Here is a 27,926-nt window from a genome sequence, read left to right on the forward strand (position 1 = left end):
ATCTACTTCATCATCATCACTCTGTTCCATGATTTCATCCTCAAAATCACTCCCACTGCTGTTGTCATTGCTATCTTCCTCTCCATGATACTCCACATACACATCAGCAACTCCTCCAACACAAATGTACTCAGCCATCTTCACACACCAACTGTCATCATTAAGGAACACTAAGCCATTGATAAGCTCTTTTCCAGGAAGCAGAAAATAGAACTTCATCGATTCCATCAACTGAGTATGATCTTTTAAATAGCCTTTCACTTCCTGCGGAGACAATTTATCCCTCTCAATCTCTGACATTGCTTGATCTCCTCCAACATAGTCCAAATTTGGACCAATGCGGATGAACTTCCCTCCAATATGAAACCGAACGTTCAAAATCTCACTTGAGTCCATGATTTCACTGAAAAAACATACACCGCGATCAAAATAAAGCATAACAACCTATTCCCTTCACAAAAAAAATCAATCTTTTTGCGTCACCCAAATCGTCCCCAAATCTGCCACTGAAACCCTAACCCTAATGTCGCAACTACTCCAACCTATGAATAACAAGGGAGGAGGGCATCCAGGACATTACCTTCTTCTTCGACGCGCCGTCGCGCCGTCACGATCGTCCCTGAGGTGGCGATCAACCGCCGGTCGCCATTGCCGTCGCCAGAGAAGGAAGAATTCAGGGGGACGCTGAGAGAACGAAGCGAAATGACGGGCCGAATTGGGCCGGCCCACTAATATCGCCTCAGCCGCGCGCCGAACGACCCATCCCGGCCATCCCATTGCCACGTCGGCAATCCCCGTTTGGGAAGCGACACTAAGGTTTGATTTGGACCGGGATTAATTAGTTCAGGGTCAGAACGACAGGGATTTCGACTTCAGGGTTTGATTCGCCGGACGTCTACGAATTCAAGGTTTAAAATGGACTTTTTCCTCTAGGGAGTGGCGTATGTGAGACTTGGTTAGGCCACTTCCCTGAGTTTGTACTGAACTGGTTAGGCCACTTCCCTGAGTTTGTACTGAACTGGTTAGGCCACTTCCGTGAGTTTGTACTGAACTCTGTTGCTGGCGATTTAGCCAGTTTGTCATCATAAGGAATACTAGTCTGTTCCTTTCAAAAAAAAGGAAGATCCCCTAGTAAAAACCAGAGACAAGTTACCCATGCCGCTGCATGTCAAGGTCATCGCGGCCCAGAACCATGCACCGACGTCCTATCCAGCGATGCCGTCGAGCATCGCCTGCCAAAGACCGCACCCTCTCTGTCACGAAAATGTTACGTGTGTTGGCCATGCCTGCACTTCACGGCAACTATCTGCAACTAAGCATGTACAACATGATATATGCGTGTCTCACCACGGACCACTTCATGTTTGTTTTAGAACTAGAGAGACGACTTGTTAGCTGACTCATGCAAAAAAATAACAGCGATCGAACATTTGTAAACCAAGTTGCACGTCCCAAAAAGCTTCATTGACTAACACCGATGCAACTAATTAACCCACACACGAACTGCACAATTACAGTTTACACTCAGTCTCTCAGTTGAAGAGGTTCAGCAGCGGGGGCGCCCCGGCCTCCGCCGCGTCGCCGCTGGCTTCCTCGCAGCACGTCGTGGTGGAGTACTCGTCCGACGCGCCGCCTCGCCTCCCGCCGGCCAGCGGCGACGATAAGGGCGTCAGGCAGAGGTCCAGCTCGCACGACTGCAGCACCGGCCCCGGCCCCGGCAGCTTCACCTGCTGCTGCCCTCCTACGGCGCCGCAGCCGGGGCTGTTCTTGCTCCGCTTCCTGGCGGGCGCGGACGTGGAGTTCTCCGGCGAGGAGTGGAGGGAGGAGGAGCTGCCGGTGTTGGTGCCGACGTTGCCGTAGAGGCCGGCCATGTCGCGCTCCGTGAAGGCGGCGGGCACGGCGGAGAGCGAGCGCAGGGAGTCGCCGCGCAGCACGGCCTCGGCGGCGGCCTGGCAGAGGTCCCAGTTGCTGGTCCACATGAGCCCGATGGCGCCGCTCACCGGGTTGATCGTCCGCCCACACGCCTCGTACAGAAGCGACCGGAACAAGGCTGCACCAAATGACACCACACGTTAATCACCCAATAACCCTAACATATAATTATGCCGGAATGGGGAGTATCATATATTAGTATCATGTATATGATACTAGTCTATAATACTACATTCCTAATACCAACATTTATTGTCATGCATGACACAAAATAGCACATCATTTAATATGATACAATATCATGATATGATACGGTATCATGATATGATACTCAAGGCTCTTTTTCTTCATTTAATTTTATGTCACTTCATTAAAATTGTTTAGTTGGCATGTATGATACTACCTATAATACTCTCATTACGAGCAGCTAAGTATCATGGCTATTTATCAACCGAAGATTCTAGAAATCCTGAAATGTTGTCCGGACTATGCGAGTCTGTAGGAATGCATGGGTGGACGATTCAGCGCCGAAGGGGCAAAAGATATGAATTGACCTCTCGACAGAGGTCGGAGGGCAATCGCCATGATTAATTAGCATATCTCCCAGCACTCTTTAATTAAGGATTTCTGTGTTTGGCAAAGCGCAATTGGGAGCGTGGCTAAAAAGATTCTCTCCTTTAGCCAGTCTGACCCATGGGGGCGTCGGAAGGCCGCGTACCGTCCAAAAGAACGCTTAAAATAATCTACTATAACACTGCCTTCATAGATAGGTCATGTCTAAGCTATAGCCCGGCTGCGTGGGTAACATTGTTCACCGAGACGAAACCAAGGCGATGGGTTTTTAACTTTTCGTACAGGTGGCCGCGCGCTAGCTAGCTAGGTTGTACTGATCACCGAGGTAAAGTTAGCCATAGCTAGCGGAGGTAAGATAAGATAAGATTGTACTGTAGTGCACTAAACTAATCGCGACTGTGATCGACAACGCCGGCCGGCCCTCGCGTAGCCTGAAGAGCTGTTTTGCGTTCTCCGCGTTCTTGACAGCCCATCTGCCCTTCCAAATATCTGCCACTACTCTACTGGATGAAGAATTGCGTTAAAAGTAAGGTAGCGAGCGAGATGGTGGTAAGTACCTGGGCGGTGGTGGAGCGGGACGGCGGCGAGGGAGGCGACGAGGCCGGCGCGGCCGAAGAACTTGGCGACGAAGACGGTGGCGTTGGCCTGCGGCTGGGCGCCGTCGATCCACTCGATGCTGGGCCGCAGCACGCAGGCGTCGCTGCACCCCTTGCGCAGCACGCGGCACCCGTTGCAGCTCATCTCGACGGATCAACCAACGGCGCGGCACTCCGTCGATCGACGGATGGAGCCTGGACAGTCGATCACCGTATCGGCCGCCGTACGCCGGAGGTGCGCGGGCGGTGGTTGAGCTGGCGGAGATCTGCTGCTAAACTGGACGTCCGTCTGTCGGTGTCGATATGCGGCGGAGAGGAGGAGTGGTAGCCTGGTAGGGAGTAGCAGAGGAGAGCGGAGACTGCCGGGGCGCTTATATAGAGGAGGGGCGATGCTTCCTTCCTGCTTGGCCTGTGGAAATGGAAATATGTATGGATGCGCCCAAGTGGGAGGCTGGGGGCCGCGGGCTCGAGGAGGAGGAGAAATATTTGGTTGGTGCTGCGGGGTTCCAATGACATTGGGCGGTTGGCGCCCCCGTGTTGCCGCGATGGCCTCGGTCCGCACCAGTCTCTGCTTTCACGGGATCTTCTACGCGTGCTCACCGCTTGCTAGCTCTGTGCCCACATGCTCAAACGAGCTTTGCTACACGTAAGATGTTACAGGGACGAGGGGTTTACAGGGTGTTGTGGCGGTTTTTAATTGGTCATTAGTAGAGGCACGAGCCCACCCACCTTCATTGAAATTGGGGGGGGGGGGGGGGGGGGGGTGTTTAGAAAGTTTGGAACGAGCCTGTAGAAACCTTTAACAGCCTGTACGACTAAACATTTTTGTGCTAAAACCGTAGCCCTTTGTCATCGAGTGCTAGGACGATGATCCACCCTACTTCATTGTGCTAAACGTGTATTTGTGCAACTTGATGCATATTAATTCGCTCAAAAAGATGTGGCTAAAACTTGGATTGGACTATCAAATTATTGTCTTTACTTTTTTTGAATAGTAATTATTGTATGTATTTCTGAGCCAAGGAAGCAGTTTGCCAATTTAACTAAATATCTTAAGTCCTCCATCTGGCTAAAGTTATACTCCCTCTGTCCGGACCCCATTTCTCGGACAAGTTTTTCCGGATGGAGGGAGTACTAAGTTAGCGGACAATTAATATGAATTGGAGGAAGTATAAGGTTTTTATGCATTAATCGATGTGCCGCTCATAGTTTCCCTACACAGCCCACCTAGGCATTGTTGTCTTGGATATTAAACAGTCTTGACACCCAGTTTTCTTTACTAGAGTATTTGTTAGTTGCAAAAGGTTGAAAAATAGACATGCACTCTCTAGCACGGTTGTAAAGACCTCCTGGAGTGGGGCTATCGACCAAGGCTCGAATCATGGCTCCAAAAAAAGTAGCCCTCGTCGTGTATATTGACGCCGCATAAGCGGTCGGATCCTTTTTTTGACCTTACATTGCAATGCCATAGGGTTGTCTCTATGTTAGGGTCGAGTAAAAAAAAATTTGAAAGGCTACAGACTTTTGTAGAAATTTAGAGAAATTTGTTGAAATAACCTTGGTTGTTTGGATGGGCCGGGTATGGACGGCCGAGCACCCTTGAATATGCCGGAGTTGCGATGTTTACCTATGGTGCAAGCAGTGAGGATAACGGGTAAGGATCCTCTGTTGTAGCGCACCGTTTATGTGGACCGAGCTCCACATGTCATTCACACTACAACATTGTACAATACTACAAATGATCTCAATCCGAGGATAACAAGCCCCTCCGCATGCATGCAAGGGCTTATCATTTCTCGAGTTTTCCCTTGGCACCTGTGCCGTGTGCTCACTCTCAATTCGGCTTGAACAATTAACGCCGAGATATGATATGGTTTCATTTCATCCACGTAAAACCGCATTGCACGCTTCGTCCTAAGTCCTAACCGAAACACGCATGCGTGGCTGGGTCAGCGGAGGCAGCAGAGGATCCCGGCAGGCGGCAGCAGTGGAGTTCTAAGCCGGACGTCTGATTAATTTAAGCCAGGGAAGGAGGCCTGTGGATAGGAACAAAGCGAGGAGGCAAAGCACAAAAGAGAGTTCGGAGCGACGAAAGCTACGGCCCGGTGCGGGGCCCCGGGAGCGAGCGAGGGGCGGGCGGGTGGCCGTGGTGGAGTTGGAATGGAGTCGGCTTGGCCCTGCCCTTTGGGCGGCGCCAAGGGCCGAGGCCGCCGCTCCTCCAACATCCCCGGCAAAACCAACCCCGGCTCCATCCATCAAAGCCTGGCCCTTCGACCCCGACTCGATTCACCCGTACATTCCCATTCCCTCCCCGCTCCGGGATCGTGGCTCCTCTCTCTCTCACACCCGCGCGTGTATCTGGCATTCTGGCCTGGGTGCAACTAGCTGGTTTTTATATGCACCAGCTTTTCCTTTCGGCTGCCCATTTTCTTCTACGACGGTACGAGTGGTGGGCCATTCTCCGAAGCCTTTAGTTTGGAGTAGTGGCGGGGTGTGTGTGCTGTGGTTCGTTCCTGTTGCTGGTCGACGGGTGCGGCGTGACGTACTGACGTGCGCCGTCGGGCGACGGAAATGGGATGGGAGGGCCAGGTCGGGTCGGGTCAGGTCAGGTGCATGCAGGATCGGTCACATCCCGTGTGACTGTGCGTGTGGGCACTCGGGTTTTTGCTATATGTGGACGTGGGGCACGGGCACTCACAGGAAGAAGAGGGAGCGTGGCAACTGGACCGCGCGAGCGAGCGAGCCGCAAAGGAGAACTGGATTCCCTCTCGTTGACTCCGGCGTCGTCGTGAGCAGCTTCGGTTCCCGGGGTGTGCCACGGCCCACGGGACCCGCCGTGTTTATACAAGGGGGCGGGGCGGCCTGGCCGACGACGATGACGCTGCTGAATCAGCCTCGTCGTTGTTGTCGTCGTCGGAGACGAACGTACAGTACTACTGGGCCAGCATTAATTGCGATACGTCGCTGACAGAGCTTCAGCACAACGAAGCGAACGAGGTGCACGCTTCTTGCACTGACGTCGTTTGCTGCCTGCCTCGTCGCACCGTCGCAGTGCGATACAGCTGCGGCGACGACGAGAGGGAAAGAAGATCAAGAGGCGATCGTCTTAAAGCGTTTACAATCGGACTCGGACCCCTTAGATCCACGTCAAACGCAGATAATCCGGTCACGGTTCGGATGGGAGGGAAAAAATGGTCATCCAACCAGACCCTCAAATTGGGACGCAGCTATCCTCAACTCAAGCTCATATGCACTCTAATGAACAGTAGAATAAAAAAATAGTAAAAAAATCTGAATTGTTTTTAGCGCAAACTTTGACAAACGTCCGAGTTCCTGGAATTCATCCCGAAATAACGTTCGTCGAAGTGATAGTAAAGGTGAATAAAATCGACACTCCAAAAATGCTATTTTCGGAAGCATTTTGGAGTGTGTGTTTTTTCATGACTTCCACGAATATTATTTCAGGATGAATATTTACAAGCGCCGAGAACATTTGTCAAAGTTTGCACTTTTTTTCTTCCATTTTTTAGAATTGACTGTTCACCCGGAGCTCAAATGAGCTCACAAGTAGAAGGGGACTTTCGCTCAAATTGTTCGTATATGGCCGGGCTGTCCGAAAACGTCATATTTAGGGAGGATATAAGGGTGTTCGGTCAGTTTACCACCTATGATTTGGCCCATCCTAGACCACTTTCTCTCCCTTTGTTTATATTTTTCTTTTTCTTTTCTTTTTATCCCAACCAATCATATGCATGTGACTCAACATTGTGACGCCCTCGATTCAATCGTACACTAATCATACACGCAAATGTGTACGATCAAGATTAAGAACTCACGGGAAGATATCACAACACAACTCTAGACACAAAATAAAATAATACAAGCTTTATATTACAAGCCAGGGGCCTCGAAGGCTCGAATACATAACCTCAAAAACACAAGAGTTAGCGAAAGTAACAATATGTGAGTACAGACATAAGTTAAATAAGTCTGCCTTAAGAAGGCTAGCACAAAAGCAATAACGATCGAACAGGCAAGGCCTCCTGCCTGGGAGCCTCCTAACTACTCCAAGTCGTCAGCAGCCGTCACGTTGTAGTAGGCACCCTCGGGGTAGTAGTAATCATCAGTGGTGTCGTCTGGCTCCTGGGACTCGTCATCTGGTCGCAACAAACGGGTATATGAGAAAAGAGGTAAGAAAGCAACCGTGAGTACTCATCCAAAGTACTCGCAAGACTTACATCAGATCTAAACTAAGTATGCATCTGTATCAAAGGAAAAGGCTGTATCTGTGGACTAAACTGCAGAATGCCAGAAAAGAAAGGGAAAGCCTAGCCTATCGAAGACTAGCATCTTCAAGCATCTTGCAGCATATAGAAGAGTACAGATCGACATAATGTAAAGTAGTAATAGTGTTATCAACCTCGGCCAGAGATCCTTTCTCGACTCCCTGCGAGAAAGCAATCCCAGAGCCATACTATCCATTTCTCATAACCATCTCTCATCTCAAGTATCCAGTTCTAGTTGTATCGATCGGGATGCAACTCCAAGTGTCCGTTACCGTAGGACAGGCTATCGATAGATGTTTTCTTCCCTGCATGGGTGCACCAACTTACCCACCACACTCGCTTAACTCCGTCCGGACACACTTTACTGGGTCATGCCCGGCCTCGGCCAAACAATACGCCGCAACCTGACCTAGGCTTAATAGAGAGGTCAAGCACGCCGGACTAAACCTATGCCCCCGGGGGTCTTGGCCCATCGCCCCGGGAACTCCTGCACGTTGCGTGGGCGGCCGGTGAGCAGACCTAGCTACCTCCTTAAAAAGGCAGGAGCTTACCAGTCCAACCCGGCACGCGCCGCTCAATCGCATGACGTCTATTAACCTTCGGCTGATGCATACGATGCAGAACGCCCATACTATGCCCACGTGATGGTTAGTGCTATCAGGCCAGAGGCCCCTCAGATCAAATATCCAAATCATAGTGGATTAGGAACGCGCGGTAACAAGCAGAGACTCACGAAAGATGTGACCACGTCGCCCCGTCTCGAGTACTTGCGGCAAGGGCTAAGAATGCCCGGCCACGCCTCGTAAGTATCTCGCGGGCACCTTCCAGGTCAACCCGACTCCACATCACTCGCTATTAAGCTCGTGCGGGTACCCCTCAGGGCCGACCCGTCTTTAGTAACATGGTTCAGTGTAAAGGCATAGTAACCATAGTAAGTGTGTGTCTAACACCAAGGAGAAAACCCGAGGAATCACCCCCGGTGAATTCCACTCGATGTAATCATCAAGGTGAATGTAAGAGGATCCACCCTCGAGGTTCACACTTGAGGGGTTGCACGATAGAGCCGTATCGGAAGTGGTTAAGGAGGAAATCACCCTCGATGACCACGACCGAATAGCTATACTACAGAGGTCTCATCAGGAGTGATGTAAGAGGTTCCACCCTCGGCACTCGATGGTAACTCTGCAGAGTCGTACAACTAGGGGGGTGATGTGCAGTGTCGGGGCCTAGACGTTGATAACCCACAAGTATAGGGGATCGCAATAACTTTCGAGGGCAGAGTATTCAACCCAAATTTATTGATTCGACACAAGGGGAGCCAAAGAATATTCTCACGTATTAGCAGCTGAGTTGTCAATTCAACCACACCTGAAAACTTAGTATCTTCAGCAAAGTGTTTAGTAGCAAAGTAATATGATAGTGATAGTAACGGTAACAAAAGAGTAACGAAAGCAAAGTAATGTTTTTGGTATTTTGTAGTGATTGTAACAATAGCAACGGGAAAGTAAATAAGCGTAAACCAGTATATGGAAAGCTCGTAGGCATTGGATCAATGATGGATAATTATGCCGGATGTGGTTCATCATGTAACAGTCATAACATAGGGTGACACAGAACTAGCTCCAATTCGTCAATGTAATGTAGGCATGTATTCCGAATATAGTCATACGTGCTTATGGAAAATAACTTGCATGACATCTTTTGTCCTACCCTCCCGTGGCAGCGGGGTCCTAATGGAAACTAAGGGATATTAAGGCCTCCTTTTAATAAAGAACCGGAACAAAGCATTAGCACATAGTGAATACATGAACTCCTCAAACTACGGTCATTACCGGTAAGTATCCCGATTATTGTCACTTCGGGGTTAACGGATCATAACACATAATAGGTGACTATAGACTTGCAAGATAGGATCAAGAACACTCATATATTGATGAAAACATAATAGGTTCAGATCTGAAATCATGGCACTTGGGCCCTAGTGACAAGCATTAAGCATAGCAAAGTCATAGCAACATCAATCTCAGAACATAGTGGATACTAGGGATCAAACCCTAACAAAACTAACTGGATTACATGGTGAATCTCATCCAACCCATCACCGTCCAGCAAGCCTATGATGGAATTACTCACGCACGGCGGTGAGCATCATGAAATTGGTGATGGAGGATGGTTGATGATGACGACGGCGACGAATCCCCCTCTCCGGAGCCTCGAACGGACTTCAGATCAGCCCTCCCGAGAGGTTTTAGGGCTTGGCGGCGGCTCCGTATCGTAAAACGCGATGATTTATTCTCTCCTATTTTTTTCTCCCCAAAAGCAGTTATATAGAGTTGGAGTTGGAGTCGGGAGGTCTCCAGGGGGCCCACGAGGTAGGGGGAGCGCCCTAGGGGGGGCGCCCCTCACCCTCGTGAGAAGGGTGTGGGCCCCATGGTCTTCATCTTTGGCGAGGATTTTTTATTATTTATTGTAAGATATTCCGTGGAGTTTCAGGTCATTCCGAGAACTTTTGTTTTCTGCACATAAAACAACATCATGGCAATTCTGCCGAAAACAACGTCAGTCCGGGTTAGTTCCATTCAAATCATACAAGTTAGAGTCCAAAACAAGGGCAAAAGTGTTTGGAAAAGTAGATACGACGGAGACGTATCAACTCCCCCAAGCTTAAACCCTTGCTTGTCCTCAAGCAATTCAGTTGACAAACTGAAAGAAATAAAGAAAAACTTTTACAAACTCTGTTTGCTCTTGTTGTTGTAAATATGTCAAGTTAGCATTCAAGTTTTCAGCAAAGATTATAACTAACCACATTTGCAATAATTCTCAGGTCTCATGATTACCCATATCGATAGCATAATCAACTAGCAAGCCATAATAATAAATCTCGGATGACAACACTTTCTCAAAACAATCATAATATGATATAATAAGATGGTATCTCGCTAGCCCTTTCTGAGACCGCAAGATATAAATGCAGAGCACCTTTAAAGATCAAGGACTAACTAGACATTGTAATTCATGGTAAAAGAGATCCAATCATAGTCACACCCAATATAAATTAACAATAATGAATGCAAATGACAGCGGTGCTCTCCAACTGGTGCCTTCTAATAAGAGGGTGATGACTCAACATAAAAGTAAATAGATAGGCCCTTCGCAGAGGGAAGCAGGGATTTGTAGAGGTGCCAGAGCTCGGTTTTGAAATAGAGGTGAATAACATTTTGAGCGGTATACTTTTATTGTCAACATAACAACCAAGAGATGGCGATATCTTCCATGCTACACACATTATAGGCGGTTCCCAAATAGAATGGTAAAGTTTATACTCCCCCTCCACCAACAAACATCAATCCATGGCTTGCTCGAAACAACGAGTGCCTCCAACATACATCAGGTCCCAGGGGGAGTTTTGTTTGCAATTATTTTGATTTAGTTTGCATAAAGCATGGGACTGGGCATCCCGGTGACCAGCCATTTATCTCGTGAGTGAGGAGCGGAGTCCACTCCTCTTGAGAATAACCCGCCTAACATGGAAGATACAGACAACCCTAGTTGATACATGAGCTATTTGAGCATACAAAATAGGATGATTATTTGAAGGTTTAGAGTTTGGCACATACAAATTTACTTGGAACGGCAGGTAGAAACCACATATAGGAAGGTATAGTGGACTCATCTGGAATAACTTTGGGGTTTAAGGAGTTTGGATGCACAAGCAGTATTCCCACTTAGTACAGGTGAAGGCTAGCAAAAGACTGGGAAGCGACCAACTAGAGAGCGACAACAACCATGTACATGCATTAAAATTAATAAACATTGGATGCAAGCATGAGTAGGATATAATCCACCATGAACATAAATATCGTGAAGTCTATTTTGATTTGTTTCAACTACATGCGTGAACATATGCCAAGTCAAGTCACTTAACTCATTCAGAGGAGGATACCACCCTATCATACCACATCATAACCATTTTAATAGCATGTTGGCACACAAGGTAAACCATTATAACTCATAGCTAATCAAGCATGGCATAAGCAACTATGATCTCTAATTGTCATTGCAAACATGTTTATTCATAACAAGCTGAATCAAGAACGATGAACTCATCATATTTACAAAAACAAAAGAGGTCGAGTTCGTACCAGCTTTTCTCATCTCAGTCAGTCCATCATATATCATCATAATTGCCTTTCACTTGCACGACCGAACGATGTGAATAATAATAAGAGTGCACGTGCATTGGACTAAGCTGGAATCTGCGAGCATTGAATAAACAGGAGAAGACAAAGCAATATGGGCTCTTGGTTAAATCAACAATAAAGCATATAAGAGCCACTTCAACAATTTTAATCATAGTCTTCTCCTACTGACCCCCAAAGAATGTTGGGGAACGTTGCAGAAAACAAAAATTTTCCTACTCGTTTCACCAAGATCATTTAGGAGTTCATCTAGCAACGACTCATTGGATGCATCTACATACCTTTGTAGATCGCGCACGGAAGCGTTCAAAGAACGGTGATGATGTAGTCGAACACGACGTGATCCAAATCACCGATGACCAAGCGCCGAACGGACGGCACCTCCGCGTTCAACACACGTACGGGACGGGAGACGTCTCCTCCTTCTTGATCCAGCAAGGGGGAAGGAGAGGTTGATGAAGATCCAGCAGCACGACGGCGTGGTGGTGGATGCAGGGCGTCACAGTAGCAGGGCTTCGCCTATACTACGAAGGAGAGACGTAACGGGGAGAGAGGGAGGCGCCAGGGGCTGGTGTATGAAGTCCCTCCTCTCCCCAACTATATATAGGAGGGCCAAGGGGGGGGGTGCGCAGCCTAGGAGATCCAATCTCCTAGGTGCGGCTGCCAAGGGGAGGTTTCCCTCCCCCCCAAGGCACCTAGGGGTGCCTTCCACTAGTGGGACTCCTCCCCCATGGAAACCCTAGGCGCATGGGCCTATAGGGGCTGGTGCCCTTGGCCCATCTAGGCCAAGGAGCACCCCCTACAGCCCATGTGGCCCCCCGGGACAGGTGGCGCCACCCGGTGGGCCCCCGGGACCCCTCCGGTAGTCCTGGTACAATACCGATAACCCCGAAACTTGTCCCGATGGACAAAACATCACTTCCTATATATAATTCTTTACCTCCGGACCATTCCGGAACTACTCGTGACGTCCGGGATCTCATCCGGGACTCCGAACAACATTCGGGTTACTGCATATACATATCTTCACAACCCTAGCGTCACCGAACCTTAAGTGTGTAGACCCTACGGGTTCGGGAGACAAGCAGACATGACCGAGACGACTCTCCGGTCAATAACCAACAGCGGGATCTGGATACCCATGTTGGCTCCCACATGCTCCACGATGATCTCATCGGATGAACCACGATGTCGAGGATTCAATCAACCCCGTATGCAATTCCCTTTGTCAATCGATATGTTACTTGCCCGAGATTCGATCGTAGGTATCCCAATACCTCGTTCAATCTCGTTACCGGCAAGTCACTTTACTCGTACTGTAATGCATGATCCCGTGACCAGACACTTGGTCACTTTGAGCTCATTATGATGATGCATTACCAAGTGGGCCTAGTGATACCTCTCCGTCATACGGAGTGACAAATCCCAGTCTTGATCCATGTCAACCCAACAGACACTTTTGGAGATACCCGTAGTCTACCTTTATAGTCACCCAGTTACGTTGTGACGTTTGGTATACCCAAAGCACTCCTACGGTATCCGGGAGTTACACGATCTCATGGTCTAAGGAAAAGATACTTTGACATTGGAAAACTCTAGCAAACGAACTATACGATCTTGTGCTATGTTTAGGATTGGGTCTCGTCCATCACATCATTCTCCTAATGATGTGATCTCGTTATCAATGACATCCAATGTCCATAGTCAGGAAACCATGACTATCTGTTGATCAACGAGCTAGTCAACTAGAGGCTTACTAGGGACATGTTGGTGTCTGTTATTCACACATGTATTACGATTTCCGGATAATACAATTATAGCATGAATAAAGACAATTATCATGAACAAGGAAATATAATAATAAAGCTTTTATTATTGCCTCTAGGGCATATTTCCAACAGTCTCCCACTTGCACGAGAGTCAATAATCTAGTTACATTGTGATGAATCGAACACCCATGGAATTTTGGTGTTGATCATGCTTTGCTCTAGGGAGAGGTTTAGTCAACGGATCTGCTACATTCAGGTCCGTATGTACTTTACAAATCTCTATGTCTCCATCTTGAACATTTTCATGAATGGAGTTGAAGCGACGCTTGATGTGCCTTGTCTTCTTGTGAAACCTGGGCTCCTTGGCAAGAGCAATAGCTCCAGTGTTGTCACAGAAGAGCTTGATCGGCCCCGACGCATTGGGTATGACTCCTAGGTCGGTGATGAACTCCTTCACCCATATTGCTTCATGTGCTGCCTCTGAGGCTGCCATGTACTCCGCTTCACATGTAGATCCCGCCACGACGCTTTGCTTGCAACTGCACCAGCTTACTGCCCCACCATTCAAAATATACACGTATCCAGTTTGTGACTTAGAGTCATCCAGATCTGTGTCGAAGCTAGCGTCGACGTAACCCTTTACGACGAGCTCTTCGTCACCTCCATAAACGAGAAACATTTCCTTAGTCCTTTTTAGGTACTTCAGAATATTCTTGACCGCTGTCCAGTGTTCCTTGCCGGGATTACTTTGGTACCTTCCTACCAAACTTACGGCAAGGTTTACATCAGGTCTGGTACACAGCATGGCATACATAATAGAACCTATGGCTGATGCATAGGGGATGACGCTCATCTCTTCTATATCTTCTGCCGTGGTCGGACATTGAGCTGAGCTCAATTTCATACCTTGTAACACAGGTAAGAACCCCTTCTTAGATTGATCCATATTGAACTTCTTCAATATCTTATCAAGGTATGTACTTTGTGAAAGACCTATGAGGCGTCTCGATCTATCTCTATAGATCTCGATGCCTAATATATAAGCAGCTTCTCCAAGGTCCTTCATTGAAAAACTTTTATTCAAGTAGGCCTTGATGCTGTTCAAGAGTTCTATATCATTCCCCATCAACAGTATGTCATCTACATATAATATGAGAAATGCTACAGAGCTCCCACTCACTTTCTTGTAAACGCAGGCTTCTCCATAAGTCTGTGTAAACCCAAACGCTTTGATCATCTCATCAAAGCGAATGTTCCAACTCCGAGATGCTTGCACCAGCCCATAAATCGAGCGTTGGAGCTTGCACACCTTGTCAGCATTCTTAGGATCGACAAAACCTTCCGGCTGCATCATATACAATTCTTCCTTAGGGAAACCATTAAGGAATGCCGTTTTGACGTCCATTTGCCATATCTCATAATCACAGAATGCGGCAATTGCTAACATGATTCGGACGGACTTTAGCTTCGCTACCGGTGAGAAAGTCTCATCGTAGTCAATCCCTTGAACTTGTCGATAACCCTTGGAGACAAGTCGAGCTTTATAGATGGTCACATTACCATCCGCGTCTGTCTTCCTCTTAAAGATCCATTTATTTTCTATGGCTCGCCGTTCAACGGGCAAGTCAGTCAAAGTCCATACTTCGTTTTCATACATGGATCCTATCTCGGATTTCATGGCTTCCAGCCATTTTTCGGAATCCGGGCCTGCCATCGCTTCTTCATAGTTCGAGGGTTCACCGTTGTCTAACAACATGATTTCCAAGACAGGGTTGCCGTACCACTCTGGTGCGGAACGTGTCCTTGTGGACCTTCGAATTTCAGTAGGAGCTTGATCAGAAGTATCTTGATCATTATCATTAACTTCCTCTCTAGTCGGTGCAGGCACCTCAGGAACATTTTCTTGAGTTGCGCCATTTGCCGGTTCAAGAGGTAATACTTCATCAAGCTCTACTTTCCTCCCACTTACTTCTTTCAAGAGAAACTCTTTCTCTAGAAAGGACCCATTCTTGGCAACAAAGATCTTGCCTTCGGATCTGAGGTAGAAGGTGTACCCAATAGTTTCTTTAGGGTATCCTATGAAGACGCATTTTTCCGACTTGGGTTCGAGCTTTTCAGGTTGAAGTTTCTTGACATAAGCATCGCATCCCCAAACTTTTAGAAACGACAGCTTAGGTTTCTTCCCAAACCATAATTCATACGGTGTCGTCTCAACGGATTTCGACGGAGCCCTATTTAAAGTGAATGCAGCAGTCTCTAAAGCATAGCCCCAAAAAGATAGCGGTAAATCAGTAAGAGACATCATAGACCGCACCATATCTAATAGAGTGCGATTACGACGTTCGGACACACCGTTACGCTGAGGTGTTCCAGGCGGCGTGAGTTGTGAAACTATTCCACATTTTCTTAAGTGTGTGCCAAACTCGTGACTCAAGTATTCTCCTCCACGATCTGATCATAGAAACTTGATTTTCTTGTCACGTTGATTCTCAACCTCACTCTGAAATTCCTTGAACTTTTCAAAGGTTTCAGACTTGTGTTTCATTAAGTAGATATACCCATATCTACTTAAATCATCAGTGAGCGTGAGAACATAACGACAGCCACCGCGAGCCTCAACACTCATTGGACCGCACACATTAGTATGTATGATTTCCAATAAGTTGGTTGCTCGCTCCATTGTTCCTGAGAACGGAGTCTTGGTCATCTTACCCATGAGGCATGGTTCGCACGTGTCAAATGATTCATAATCAAGAGACTCTAAAAGTCCATCTGCATGGAGCTTCTTCATGCGTTTGACACCTATGTGACCAAGGCGGCAGTGCCACAAGTATGTGGGACTATCATTATCAACCTTACATCTTTTGGTACTCACATTATGAACATGTGTAGCATCACGTTCGAGATTCATAAAGAATAAACCATTCACCATAGGAGCATGACCATAAAACATATCTCTCATATAAATAGAACAACCATTATTCTCGGATTTAAATGAGTAGCCATCTCGAATTAAACGAGATCCCGATACAATGTTCATGCTCAAAGTTGGCACTAAATAACAATTATTAAGGTTTAAAACTAATCCCGAAGGTAGATGTAGAGGTAGCGTGCCGACGGCGATCACATTGACCTTGGAACCATTCCCGACGCGCATCGTCACCTTGTCCTTTGCCAGTTTCCGCTTATTCCGCAGCCCCTGCTTTGAGTTACAAATGTGAGCAACTGCACCGGTATCAAATACCCAGGAGCTACTACGGACACTAGTAAGGTACACATCAATTACATGTATATCACATATACCTTTTGTTTTGCCGGCCTTCTTGTCTGCTAAGTATTTAGGGCAGTTCCGCTTCCAGTGACCGTTTCCCTTGCAATAAAAGCACTCAGTCTCGGGCTTGGGTCCATTCTTTGGCTTCTTCCCGGCAGCTTGCTTGCCGGGCGCGGCAACCTCCTTGCCGTCCTTCTTGAAGTTCTTTTTACCCTTGCCTTTCTTGAACTTAGTGGTTTTATTGACCATCAACACTTGATGTTCCTTCTTGACTTCTACCTCCGCTGATTTCAGCATTGAGAACAACTCAGGAATGGTCTTTTGCATCCCCTGCATGTTGAAGTTCATCACAAAGCTCTTGTAGCTTGGTGGAAGCGACTGGAGGATTCTGTCAATGACCGCATCATCCGAGAGATTAACTCCCAGCTGAGACAAGCAGTTATGCAACCCAGACATAGTGAGTATGTGCTCACTGACAGAACTATTTTCCTCCATCTTACAGCTGAAGAACTTATCGGAGACTTCATATCTCTCGATCCGGGCATGAGCTTGAAAAACCATTTTCAGCTCTTCGAACATCTCATATGCTCCATGTCTCTCAAAACGCTTTTGGAGCCCCGGCTCTAAGCTGTAAAGCATGCCGCACTGAACGAGGGAGTAGTCGTCAACACGTGTCTGCCAAGCGTTCATAACATCTTGGTTCTGTGGGACGGGTGGATCACCTAGCGGTGCTTGTAGGACATAATCTTTCTTGGCAGCTATGAGGATGATCCTCAGGTTCCGGACCCAGTCCGTATAGTTGCTGCCATCGTCTTTCAGCTTGGTTTTCTCTAGGAACGCGTTGAAGTTGAGGACTACGTGGGCCATTTGATCTACAAGACATATTGTAAAATATTTTAGACTAAGTTCATGATAATTAAGTTCATCTAATCAAATTATTAATGAACTCCCACTTAGATTAGACATCCCTCTAGTCATCTAAGTATTACATGATCCGAGTTAACTAGGCCGTGTCCAATCATCACGTGAGACGAACTAGTCAACATCGGTGAACATCTTCATGTTGATCGTATCTTCTATACGACTCATGCTCGACCTTTCGGTCTTCTGTGTTCCGAGGCCATGTCTGTACATGCTAGGCTCGTCAAGTCAACCTAAGTGTTTGCATGTGTAAATCTGTCTTACACCCGTTGTATGTGAACGTCTGAATAAAACACCCGATCATCACGTGATGTTTTGAAACAGCGAACTGTCGCAACGGTGCACAGTTAGGGGGAACACTTCTTGAAATTAGTATGAGGGATCATCTTATTTACTACCGTCATTCTAAGTAAACAAGATGCAAAACATGATAAACATCACATGCAATCAAATAATGAACGTGACATGATATGGCCAATATCACATAGCTCCTTTGATCTCCATCTGGGGCTCCATGATCATCTTGTCACCGGCTTGACACCATGATCTCCATCATCATGATCTCCATCATCGTGTCTCCATGAAGTTGCTCGCCAACTATTACTTCTACTACTATGGCTAACGCGTTTAGCAATAAAGTAAAGTAATTTACATGGCGTTTCTCAATGACTCGCAGGTCATATAAAAGAATAAAGACAACTCCTATGGCTCCTGCCGGTTGTCATACTCATCGACATGCAAGTCGTGATTCCTATTACAATAGCATGAACATCTCATACATCACATATAGATCATTCATCATTCATCACAACTTTGGCCATATCATATCACAAACCACTTGCTGCAAAAACAAGTTAGACGTCCTCTAATTGTTGTTGCAAGTTTTACGTGGCTGAATTAGGGTTCTAGCAAGAACGTCTTCTTACCTACGTTAAAGCCACAACGTGATTTGTCAACTTCTATTTACCCTTCATAAGGACCCTGTTCATCGAATCCGCTCCAACTAAAGTGGTAGAGACAGACACCCGCCAGCCACCTTATGCAACTAGTGCATGTTAGTCGGTGGAACCGGTCTCACGTAAGCGTACGTGTAAGGTTGGTCCGGGCCACTTCATCCCACAATACCGCTGAAGCAAGAAAATACTAGTAGCGACAAGAAAGTTGACAAATCTACGCCCACAACAAGTTGTGTTCTACTCGCGCAAGAAGAACTATGCATAGACCTAGCTCTGATACCACTGTTGGGGAACGTTGCAGAAAACAAAAAATTTCCTACTCGTTTCACCAAGATCATCTAGGAGTTCATCTAGCAACGAGTCATTGGATGCATCTACATACCTTTGTAGATCGCACACGGAAGCATTCAAAGAACGGTGATGATGTAGTCGAACACGGCGTGATCCAAATCACCAATGACCAAGCGCCGAACGGACGGCACCTCCGCGTTCAACACACGTACGGGACGGGAGACGTCTCCTCCTTCTTGATCCAGCAAGGGGGAAGGAGAGGTTTATGAAGATCCAGCAGCACGACGGCGTGGTGGTGGATGCAGGGCGTCACAGTAGCAGGGCTTCGCCTATACTACGAAGGAGAGACGTAACGGGGAGAGAGGGAGGCGCCAGGGGCTGGTGTATGAAGTCCCTCCTCTACCCCACTATATATAGGAGGGCCAAGGGGGGGTGGTGCGCAGCCTAGGAGATCCAATCTCCTAGGTGCGGCTGCCAAGGGGAGGTTTCCCTCCCCCCAAGGCACCTAGGGGTGCCTTCCACTAGTGGGACTCCTCCCCCATGGAAACCCTAGGCGCATGGGCCTATAGGGGCTGGTGCCCTTGGCCCATCTAGGCCAAGGCGCACCCCCTACATCCCATGTGGCCCCCCGGGACAGGTGGCCCCACCCGGTGGGCCCCCGGGACCCCTCCGGTGGTCCCGGTACAATACCGATAACCCCGAAACTTGTCCCGATGGACAAAACATCACTTCCTATATATAATTCTTTACCTCCGGACCATTCCGGAACTCCTCGTGACGTCCGGGATCTCATCCGGGACTCCGAACAACATTCGGGTTACTGCATATACATATCTTCACAACCCTAGCGTCACCGAACCTTAAGTGTGTAGACCCTACGGGTTCGGGAGACAAGCAGACATGACCGAGACGACTCTCCGGTCAATAACCAACAGCGGGATCTGGATACCCATGTTGGCTCCCACATGCTCCACGATGATCTCATCGGATGAACCACGATGTCGAGGATTCAATCAACCCCGTATGCAATTCCCTTTGTCAATCGATATGTTACTTGCCCGAGATTCGATCGTCGGTATCCCAATACCTCGTTCAATCTCGTTACCGGCAAGTCACTTTACTTGTACCGTAATGCATGATCCCGTGACCAGACACTTGGTCACTTTGAGCTCATTATGATGATGCATTACCGAGTGGGCCCAGTGATACCTCTCCGTCATAGGGAGTGACAAATCCCAGTCTTGATCCATGTCAACCCAACAGACACTTTTGGAGATACCCGTAGTCTACCTTTATAGTCACCCAGTTACGTTGTGACGTTTGGTATACCCAAAGCACTCCTACGGTATCCGGGAGTTACACGATCTCATGGTCTAAGGAAAAGATACTTTGACATTGGAAAACTCTAGCAAACGAACTATACGATCTTGTGCTATGTTTAGGATTGGGTCTCGTCCATCACATCATTCTCCTAATGATGTGATCTCGTTATCAATGACATCCAATGTCCATAGTCAGGAAACCATGACTATCTGTTGATCAACGAGCTAGTCAACTAGAGGCTTACTAGGGACATGTTGGTGTCTGTTATTCACACATGTATTACGATTTCCGGATAATACAATTATAGCATGAATAAAGACAATTATCATGAACAAGGAAATATAATAATAAAGCTTTTATTATTGCCTCTAGGGCATATTTCCAACAAAGAAAAGAAAAGAAATAAAATTATTTACACGGGAAAGCTCCCAACAAGCAAAAGAAGAACAGGAAATATTTTTGGGTTTTCTTTTTAGTTACTACTACAAGCATGGAAAGTAAATTAATTAAAAGCTACAACTAATTTTTTTGGTTTTTTCTTAAGGTTTATTAAACACACAAGAAGAAACCATAAAAGGAAATAAATTAGCATGGATGATACAATGAAAAAGTATGAGCACCGACATCTAGCAATGAGTGTGTGTGAACATAAATGTAATGTCGGTGAGAAATACATACCCCCCAAGCTTAGGCTTTTGGCCTAAGTTGGTCTATGGCCACGGCTGGCCTGGCTGATATCCATAATAATAGTTGTTGTGGTCGTACTGTGATGCAGCAGCTATCGCCTCCTGAGCTGCAGTGTGGCGACGAGCGGCCTCCGCTCTCCTCTCGTACTCATCTGCCTCCCCTCTGGTAATAGTATATCCTCCTCTTGCCTGATAATCAAAGAAAGCAGGAGCAAGGAGAGTAATATGGATAGTACGACGCCTGTCAAAGATTAGTCGGTACTGGAGAGGTGATTCGTTCCTCTCGACAAAATGGTGGGAAACCATAGAATCAAAATCTAAATAAGCAGGAGGCAACTCCATGTCTCCCTCACGAACGTCTATCTGAAGAAATTTAGCTAAGCGGGTTACATAAATTCCTCCAAAAAAATCTCCATTATGTCTATTATGATGCAACCTACGAGCTACAATGGCTCCCATATGATAAGATTGGTCTCCTGACACAACACTCCTGAGAATGCTAAGGTCAGGGACACACATGTGACATGCTTCATCCTTAGCATTTATGCACCTACCTATGAAGAGGGCAAAATAATGTATAGCAGGAAAGTGAATGCTCCCTATGGTAGTTTGCGTTATATCTCTGGATTCCCCTACAGTTATACTAGTAAGGAAGTTTCTAGATTCAGATTTAGGGGGATCCCTAACACTACCCCATTGTGGAAGTTTGCAAGCAAAAGTGAAATCCTCCAAGTCCATGGTATAAGATTTGTCATAAAGATCAAACATGACCGAAGGATAATTATGCGAAGATGAATACTCAAACCTCCTCACAAAAGAGCTTGTGAGGTCATGATACTGGGGGCATTTGTCTGCCTCAAAGTCCTCAAGATCGGTGTCAACTTATTCAAGTCAAGTCTATGATATAAAGAGAGAGGCATAACACTAACACCGGCTCTAAGATCACATAAAGCAGTTTTAACATAGTTTTTTTTAATGGAGCATGGTATAGTAGGTACTCCTGGATCTCCAAGTTTCTTTGGTATTCCACCCTTAAAAGTATAATTAGCAAGCATGGTGGAAATTTCAGCTTCCGGTATCTTTCTCTTATTTGTAATAATATCTTTCATGTACTTAGCATAAGGATTTGTTTTAAGCATATTAGTCAATCGCATACGCAAAAATATAGGTCTAATCATTTCAGCAAAGCGCTCAAAATCCTCATCATCCTTTTTCTTGGATGGTTTGGGAGGAAAAGGCATGGGTTTCTGAACCCAAGGTTCTCTTTCTTTACCATGTTTCCTAGCAACAAAGTCTTTCTTATCATAACGTTGATTCTTTGATTGTGGGTTATCAAGATCAACAGCAGGTTCAATTTCTACATCATCATCATTACTAAGTTGAGCATCATTATGAACATCATCATTAACATTTTCATTAGGTTCATGTTCATTGCCAGATTGTGTTTCAGCATCAGATATAGAGATATCATTTGGATTATCAGGTGGTTCAGCAATAGGTTCACTAGAAGTATGCACAGTTCTATTATTTTTTCTCTTTCTTCTTTTTAAAAGAACTAGGTGCATCAATATTATTTCTCTGAGAATCTTGCTCAATTCTCTTAGGGTGGCCTTCAGGATACAAAGGTTCCTGAGTCATTCTACCAGTTCTAGTAGCCACTTTAACAACATAATCATTTTTCTTACTACTCATCTCATTGAGCAATTCCTTTTGAGCTTTAAGTACTTATTCTACTTGAGTGGTAACCATAGAAGCATGTTTGCTAACAAGTTTAAGTTCACCTCTGATATTAGCCATATAATCACCCAAGTATTTAATCATATCAGCATCTTGTTTTAATTATCTACCAAAATAAGCATTGAAGTCTTCTTGCTTAAACATAAAATTATTAAGCTCATCCAAGCATTGACTAGCAATTTTAGCAGGAGGGATTTCAGCTTTATCATATCTATAGAGAGATTTTACCTTTACTACATGTGTCGGGTTATCGAGGTCTGGAGGTTCTTCAATAAGTAAAGGATCAAGATCATATGTTTCTTCGACAGGCGGTAAATTAAGACCATGTATTTCTTCAACAGGAGGTAAATTCTTAACATCTTCAGCTTTAATACCTTTATTTCATAGATTTCTTTGCCTCTTGCATATCTTCGGGACTGAGAAATAGAATACCCCTCTTCTTCGGAGTTGGTTTAGGAATAGGATCATTAATTGGAGCAGGAGCTGGCTCAGGAGGTGCCCAATTATTTTCATTTGTCAACATATTATTCAATAAGATTTCAGCTTCATCCGGTGTTCTTTCCCTGAAAAGAGAACCAGCACAACTATCCAGGTAATCTCTGGAAGCATCGGTTAGTCCATTGTAAAAGATATCAAGTATTTCATTTTTCTTAAGAGGATGATCAGGCAAAGCATTAAGTAACTTGACAAGCCTCCCACAAGCTTGTGGGAGACTCTCTTCTTTAATTTGCACAAAGTTGTATATTTCCTTTAAAGCAGCTTGTTTCTTATGAGCGGGAAAATAATTAGCAGAGAAGTAGTAAATCATATCCTGGGGACTACGCACACAACGAGGATCAAGAGAATTAAACCATATCTTAGCATCACCCTTTAATGAGAACGGAAATATTTTAAGGATATAAAAGTAGCGAGATCTCTCATCATTAGTGAACAGGGTAGCTATATCATTTAATTTAGTAAGATGTTCCACAACAGTTTCAGATTCATAGCCATGAAAAGAATCAAATTCAACCAAAGTAATTATATCAGGATCAATAGAGAATTCATAATCCTTATCAGCAACACAGATAGGTGAAGTAGCAAAAGCAGGGTCAGGTCTCATCCTAACATTTAGAGATTGCTTATTCCATTTAGCTAATAACCTTTTGAGTTCATATCTATCTTTGCAAGCTAAAATAGCTAAAGAAGCTTCGTGATCAAATAAATAACCCTCAGGAATAACAAGTGACATAGTAGTATCAGGCACAGAAGTAGTTTCATCATAAGTATCACGTATAGCAGAAGTAGTATCATCAATAACATGCGACATATCAGAACGAATAGCAGAAGCAGGTTTAGGTGTCGCAAGCTTACTCATAACAGAAGGTGAATCAAGTGCAGAGCTAGATGACAGTTCCTTACCTCCCCTCGTAGTTGAGGGATAGATCTTGGTTTTTGGATCTCTCAAGTTCTTCATAGTGATAAGCAGATATAAATCCCAAGTGACTCAAAGAATAGAGCTATGCTCCCCGGCAACGGCGCCAGAAATTAGTCTTGATAACCCACAAGTATAGGGGATTGCAACAGCTTTCGAGGGTAGAGTATTCAACCCAAATTTATTGATTCGACACAAGGGGAGCCAAAGAATATTCTCAAGTATTAGTAGCTGAGTTGTCAATTCAACCACACCTGAAAACTTAGTATCTGCAGCAAAGTGTTTAGTAGCAAAGTAATATGATAGTGATAGTAACGGTAACAAAAGAGTAATGAAAGCAAAGTAATGTTTTTGGTATTTTGTAGTGATTGTAAGAATAACAACGGGAAAGTAAATAAGCGTAAACCAGTATATGGAAAGCTCGTAGGCATTGGATCAATGATAGATAATTATGGCAGATGTGGTTCATCATGTAACAGTCATAACATAGGGTGACACAGAACTAGCTCAAATTCGTCAATGTAATGTAGGGATGTATTCCGAATATAGCCATATGTGCTTATGGAAAAGAACTTGCATGACATCTTTTGTCCTACCCTCCCGTGGCAGCGGGGTCCTAATGGAAACTAAGGGATATTAAGGCCTCCTTTTAATAGAGAACCGGAACAAAGCATTAGCACATAGTGAATACATGAACTCCTCAAACTACGATCATCACCGGTAAGTATTCCGATTATTGTCACTTCGGGGTTAACGGATCATAACACATAATAGGTGACTATAGACTTGCAAGATAGGATCAAGAACACTCATATATTGATGAAAACATAATAGGTTCAGATCTGAAATCATGGCACTCGGGCCCTAATGACAAGCATTAAGCATAGCAAAGTCATAGCAACATCAATCTCAGAACATAGTGGATACCAGGGATCAAACCCTAACAAAACTAACTCGATTACATGGTGAATCTCATCCAACCCATCACCGTCCAGCAATCCTACGATGGAATTACCCACGCACGGCGGTGAGCATCATGAAATTGGTGATGGAGGATGGTTGATGATGACGACGGCGACGAATCCCCCTCTCTGGAGCCCCGAACGGACTCCAGATCAGCCCTCCCGAGAGGTTTTAGGACTTGGCGGCGGCTCCGTATCGTAAAACGTGATGATTTCTTCCCTCCCAAGGTTGTTAGAATCGCGATTCTGTTATACGATTCTACGACTTTACGATCCAAACTTACCCATCTGATTCTACGATTTTAGTTCATAAAATCTACGTTTCTACGATCCTGGTAGTGAAGATTCTACAATTTACGATTCTACCATGAGAGCTCCGATCCGATTCAAAATCGCGATTCTGACAACCTATCTCTCCTATTTTTTTTCTCCCCGAAAGCAGTTATATAGAGTTGAAGTTAGAGTCGGGAGGTCTCCAGGGGGCCCACGAGGTAGGGGGGCGCGCCCTAGGGGGGGGGGGCGCCCCCCACCCTCGTGAGAAGGGTGTGGGCCCCATGGTCTTCATCTTTGGCAACTATTTTATTATTATTATTTATTGTAAGATATTTCATGGAGTTTCAGGTCATTCCGAGAACTTTTGTTTTCTGCACATAAAACAATATCATGGCAATTCTGCTGAAAACAGCGTCAGTCCGGGTTAGTTCCATTCAAATCATACAAGTTAGAGTCCAAAACAAGGGCAAAAGTGTTTGAAAAAGTAGATACGACGGAGACGTATCAGACGTCGATCACGTTGATCGAGTCATCGAACATAAAGCGGAGCAACTGGGACAAGGTGAGGGTCACTGATGGATCACTAACCAACCTATACTAAGCAGTTTAGGATAAGTAGGTAAGGTAACAATAAGCAGGTAACAAAAACAGGCTATGCATCAGAGTAGGATCATACAGAAAGCAGTAGCAGCTCTAATGCAAGCATGAGAGGGAAACAAATGGGCGATATCGGAATGCTCAAGGGGGGTTTGCTTGCTTGGAAGCTCTGCTGAAAAAGAAGTGTCGTCAACGTAGTCGATCACCAGTGCATCATCGGCTTCGGGGTTTACCGAAGAGAAGAGGGGAAAGAAACAATAAATAAAAGCAAACAGATGCAACACTACGCATGACATGACGATAAGCAGAACTAGGGTCAACCTAACGTAGTACTACACGTTGCAGACGGAGGGGATAAACATCCGAGGATGAATTCCCGGCGTTAGGCAGATTCCGGACAGGTGGAAGAGAGGGGACGGTTCCATGTTCAGCATACTAGGGGCATGTGACAGGTGAACGGACCGCGTATTAGGATTTGTTCGATTTTTCTAAGCAACTTCCATGTATAAAACTTTTTCATCCGAGTTACGTATTATTTTTTACGATTTTTCAAAATTTAAGCAATATATTGGAACTATTCTAATTCGAAATTAAATAGAAAATACTAAGTGTACCCAGCCATGTGCTAGCCAGAGAGGCCGACTAATGGGGTCAGGGGGGTCCAGTCAACATGTTGATCAGTCAATATTTGACTGGTCAACTGGGTTCTCGGATTCACATGTCATAGGCACGTGTGTTTAATAAGTTTAATTAACAATATCTAAAAAGTGGTGGGCCCCACTGCCATTGACAGAAATATGAGTTAGACTTATTTTAAACATTTAGTTAACTGCCAGTCTATAGAAGGGGGGTTAGTGCTAATGGGGATTACCCCTAATTAAACTAGGTGGCCGGCCCAGTTAGCAGCGGCACAAGGCCATGGCCGGCCGTGCTCGCGCACAAAGCCACGGCGTAGCCGGCCGGCAGCAGCGGCAGCGCTAGCCAGGGGCGGCGAGGGCGAGGCCATGGCCATCCGCGGCCGGCTGGAGCAGGAGGGCGGGGGCGCAGTCTCCGCCGCGGACGCGCGCGCACGCGGCCTCGGCCTGGAGCGCAGGGGGTGGGGGGCTGCGGTCGTCGGCTGCAGAGGCCGGTCAGGCGCGAGCTCGCGGCCACGACACGGCAGGGGGAGGGGAGGCAGGGGGAGGGGCGGCTGGTGGCAGACGGGAGGAGGGGCGCGCGGGCGCTCACGACGCGCACGGGCGAGCGCAAGGAAGCGATGCGGCGACGGCAAGGCAGCGCAGGCGCGTGCGGGCCGGAGGACACAGGCGGCAGTGGGCGTCCAGGGCACGGGGGAGCGGGGCAGCGCTGGGCAGCAGCAACGGCCGCGCAGCAGCAGCAAGCACGGGAGCAGGCGGGCGGGAGCCGCGGGGAAGCAGCGGCAGCGCAAGCAGCAGGGAAGGGAGGCGAGGCCACGCGCCGGCGCGCGCGTGAGGTGGCTCAGCCAGGCGAGCAGGAGGCACGGTCGACGCGGGGCTGTGTAGGCGCACGCGAGGGTGAGCGTCGGTGGCTTCGGTCGCGATGGTGAGCGTCGATAGCAGACGCAGCGAACAGCAAATCAAACAGCGGGAAGAGGGGAAAGAAACGAAGCTCACCGAGGAGCACAAGGGGGCTCGGTGGAAGGCTTAGTAGCAGCAGACGGATCGGATCGACGAATCGGAGTCCGACGGTTGCAGAGGAAGAAGAAGGCGGCGACCTTGTGATGTACGGCACCCACTCGAAATCGATGTCCGGGGTAGACGTGTTCGTCGGTGACGGTCCTTTCAGACAACTCCTCAAGCGCCGAGGAGCTCGATGGCCGCGTCCATGGCGACAACAAGACGACGGTGGCGGTGGACGTGTGTGTGGCGGAGGGTAGCGGCTCGAGGAGGAGGAGAAGCTAGGGTTCGGTCGAGGGGGCCGCGGGGAAGGCTTTGTAGGCGGCCAGGGGGCGTGGATGGCCGCCACGCACGGCCATCGCCGGCGGATGGACGCCACGACTCCCCTCCGCGCCTCATGTAGTAGGAGGAAGGGGAAAACCCAGGTGGACTGGGCCTCCTCTGGCACTAAGGCCCTATCAGTATTAGGTTTAGGCCCTCTTCTTTTCTTCCTATTTCTCGATTTC

General features: G+C 46.7%; 1 protein-coding gene across 1 annotated transcript; it reads right to left on the bottom strand.

Annotated features, from left to right (window-relative positions):
• Nucleotides 1–1,413: 1,413 nt before the first annotated feature.
• On the bottom strand, nucleotides 1,414–3,505 carry LOC125550668 (uncharacterized). Its single transcript, XM_048713714.2, has 2 exons — nucleotides 3,063–3,505; nucleotides 1,414–2,050 (listed from the first exon to the last, which is right to left on the bottom strand). Exons 1-2 carry the CDS (start codon nucleotides 3,244–3,246, stop codon nucleotides 1,533–1,535), a joined length of 702 nt encoding a protein of 233 aa, XP_048569671.1. The 5' UTR covers nucleotides 3,247–3,505; the 3' UTR covers nucleotides 1,414–1,532.
• Between the last annotated feature and the right edge of the window lie 24,421 nt (nucleotides 3,506–27,926).

Source organism: Triticum urartu, chromosome 4A (assembly GCF_056163025.1).
Source record: "Triticum urartu cultivar PI428250 chromosome 4A, HENAU_Tu73, whole genome shotgun sequence".
Lineage (NCBI taxonomy): Eukaryota > Viridiplantae > Streptophyta > Magnoliopsida > Poales > Poaceae > Triticum > Triticum urartu.

What these genes read in the sequence shown, in the direction of transcription:
- LOC125550668 (XM_048713714.2), bottom strand. Translation starts at nt 3,246, where the DNA reads ATGAGCTGCAACGGGTGCCGCGTGCTGCGCAAGGGGTGCAGCGACGCC. An exon ending in CCCGCTCCACCACCGCCCAG is followed by an intron (nt 2,051 to 3,062) that starts GTACTTACCACC and finishes CATTTGGTGCAG; the next exon opens with CCTTGTTCCGGTCGCTTCTG.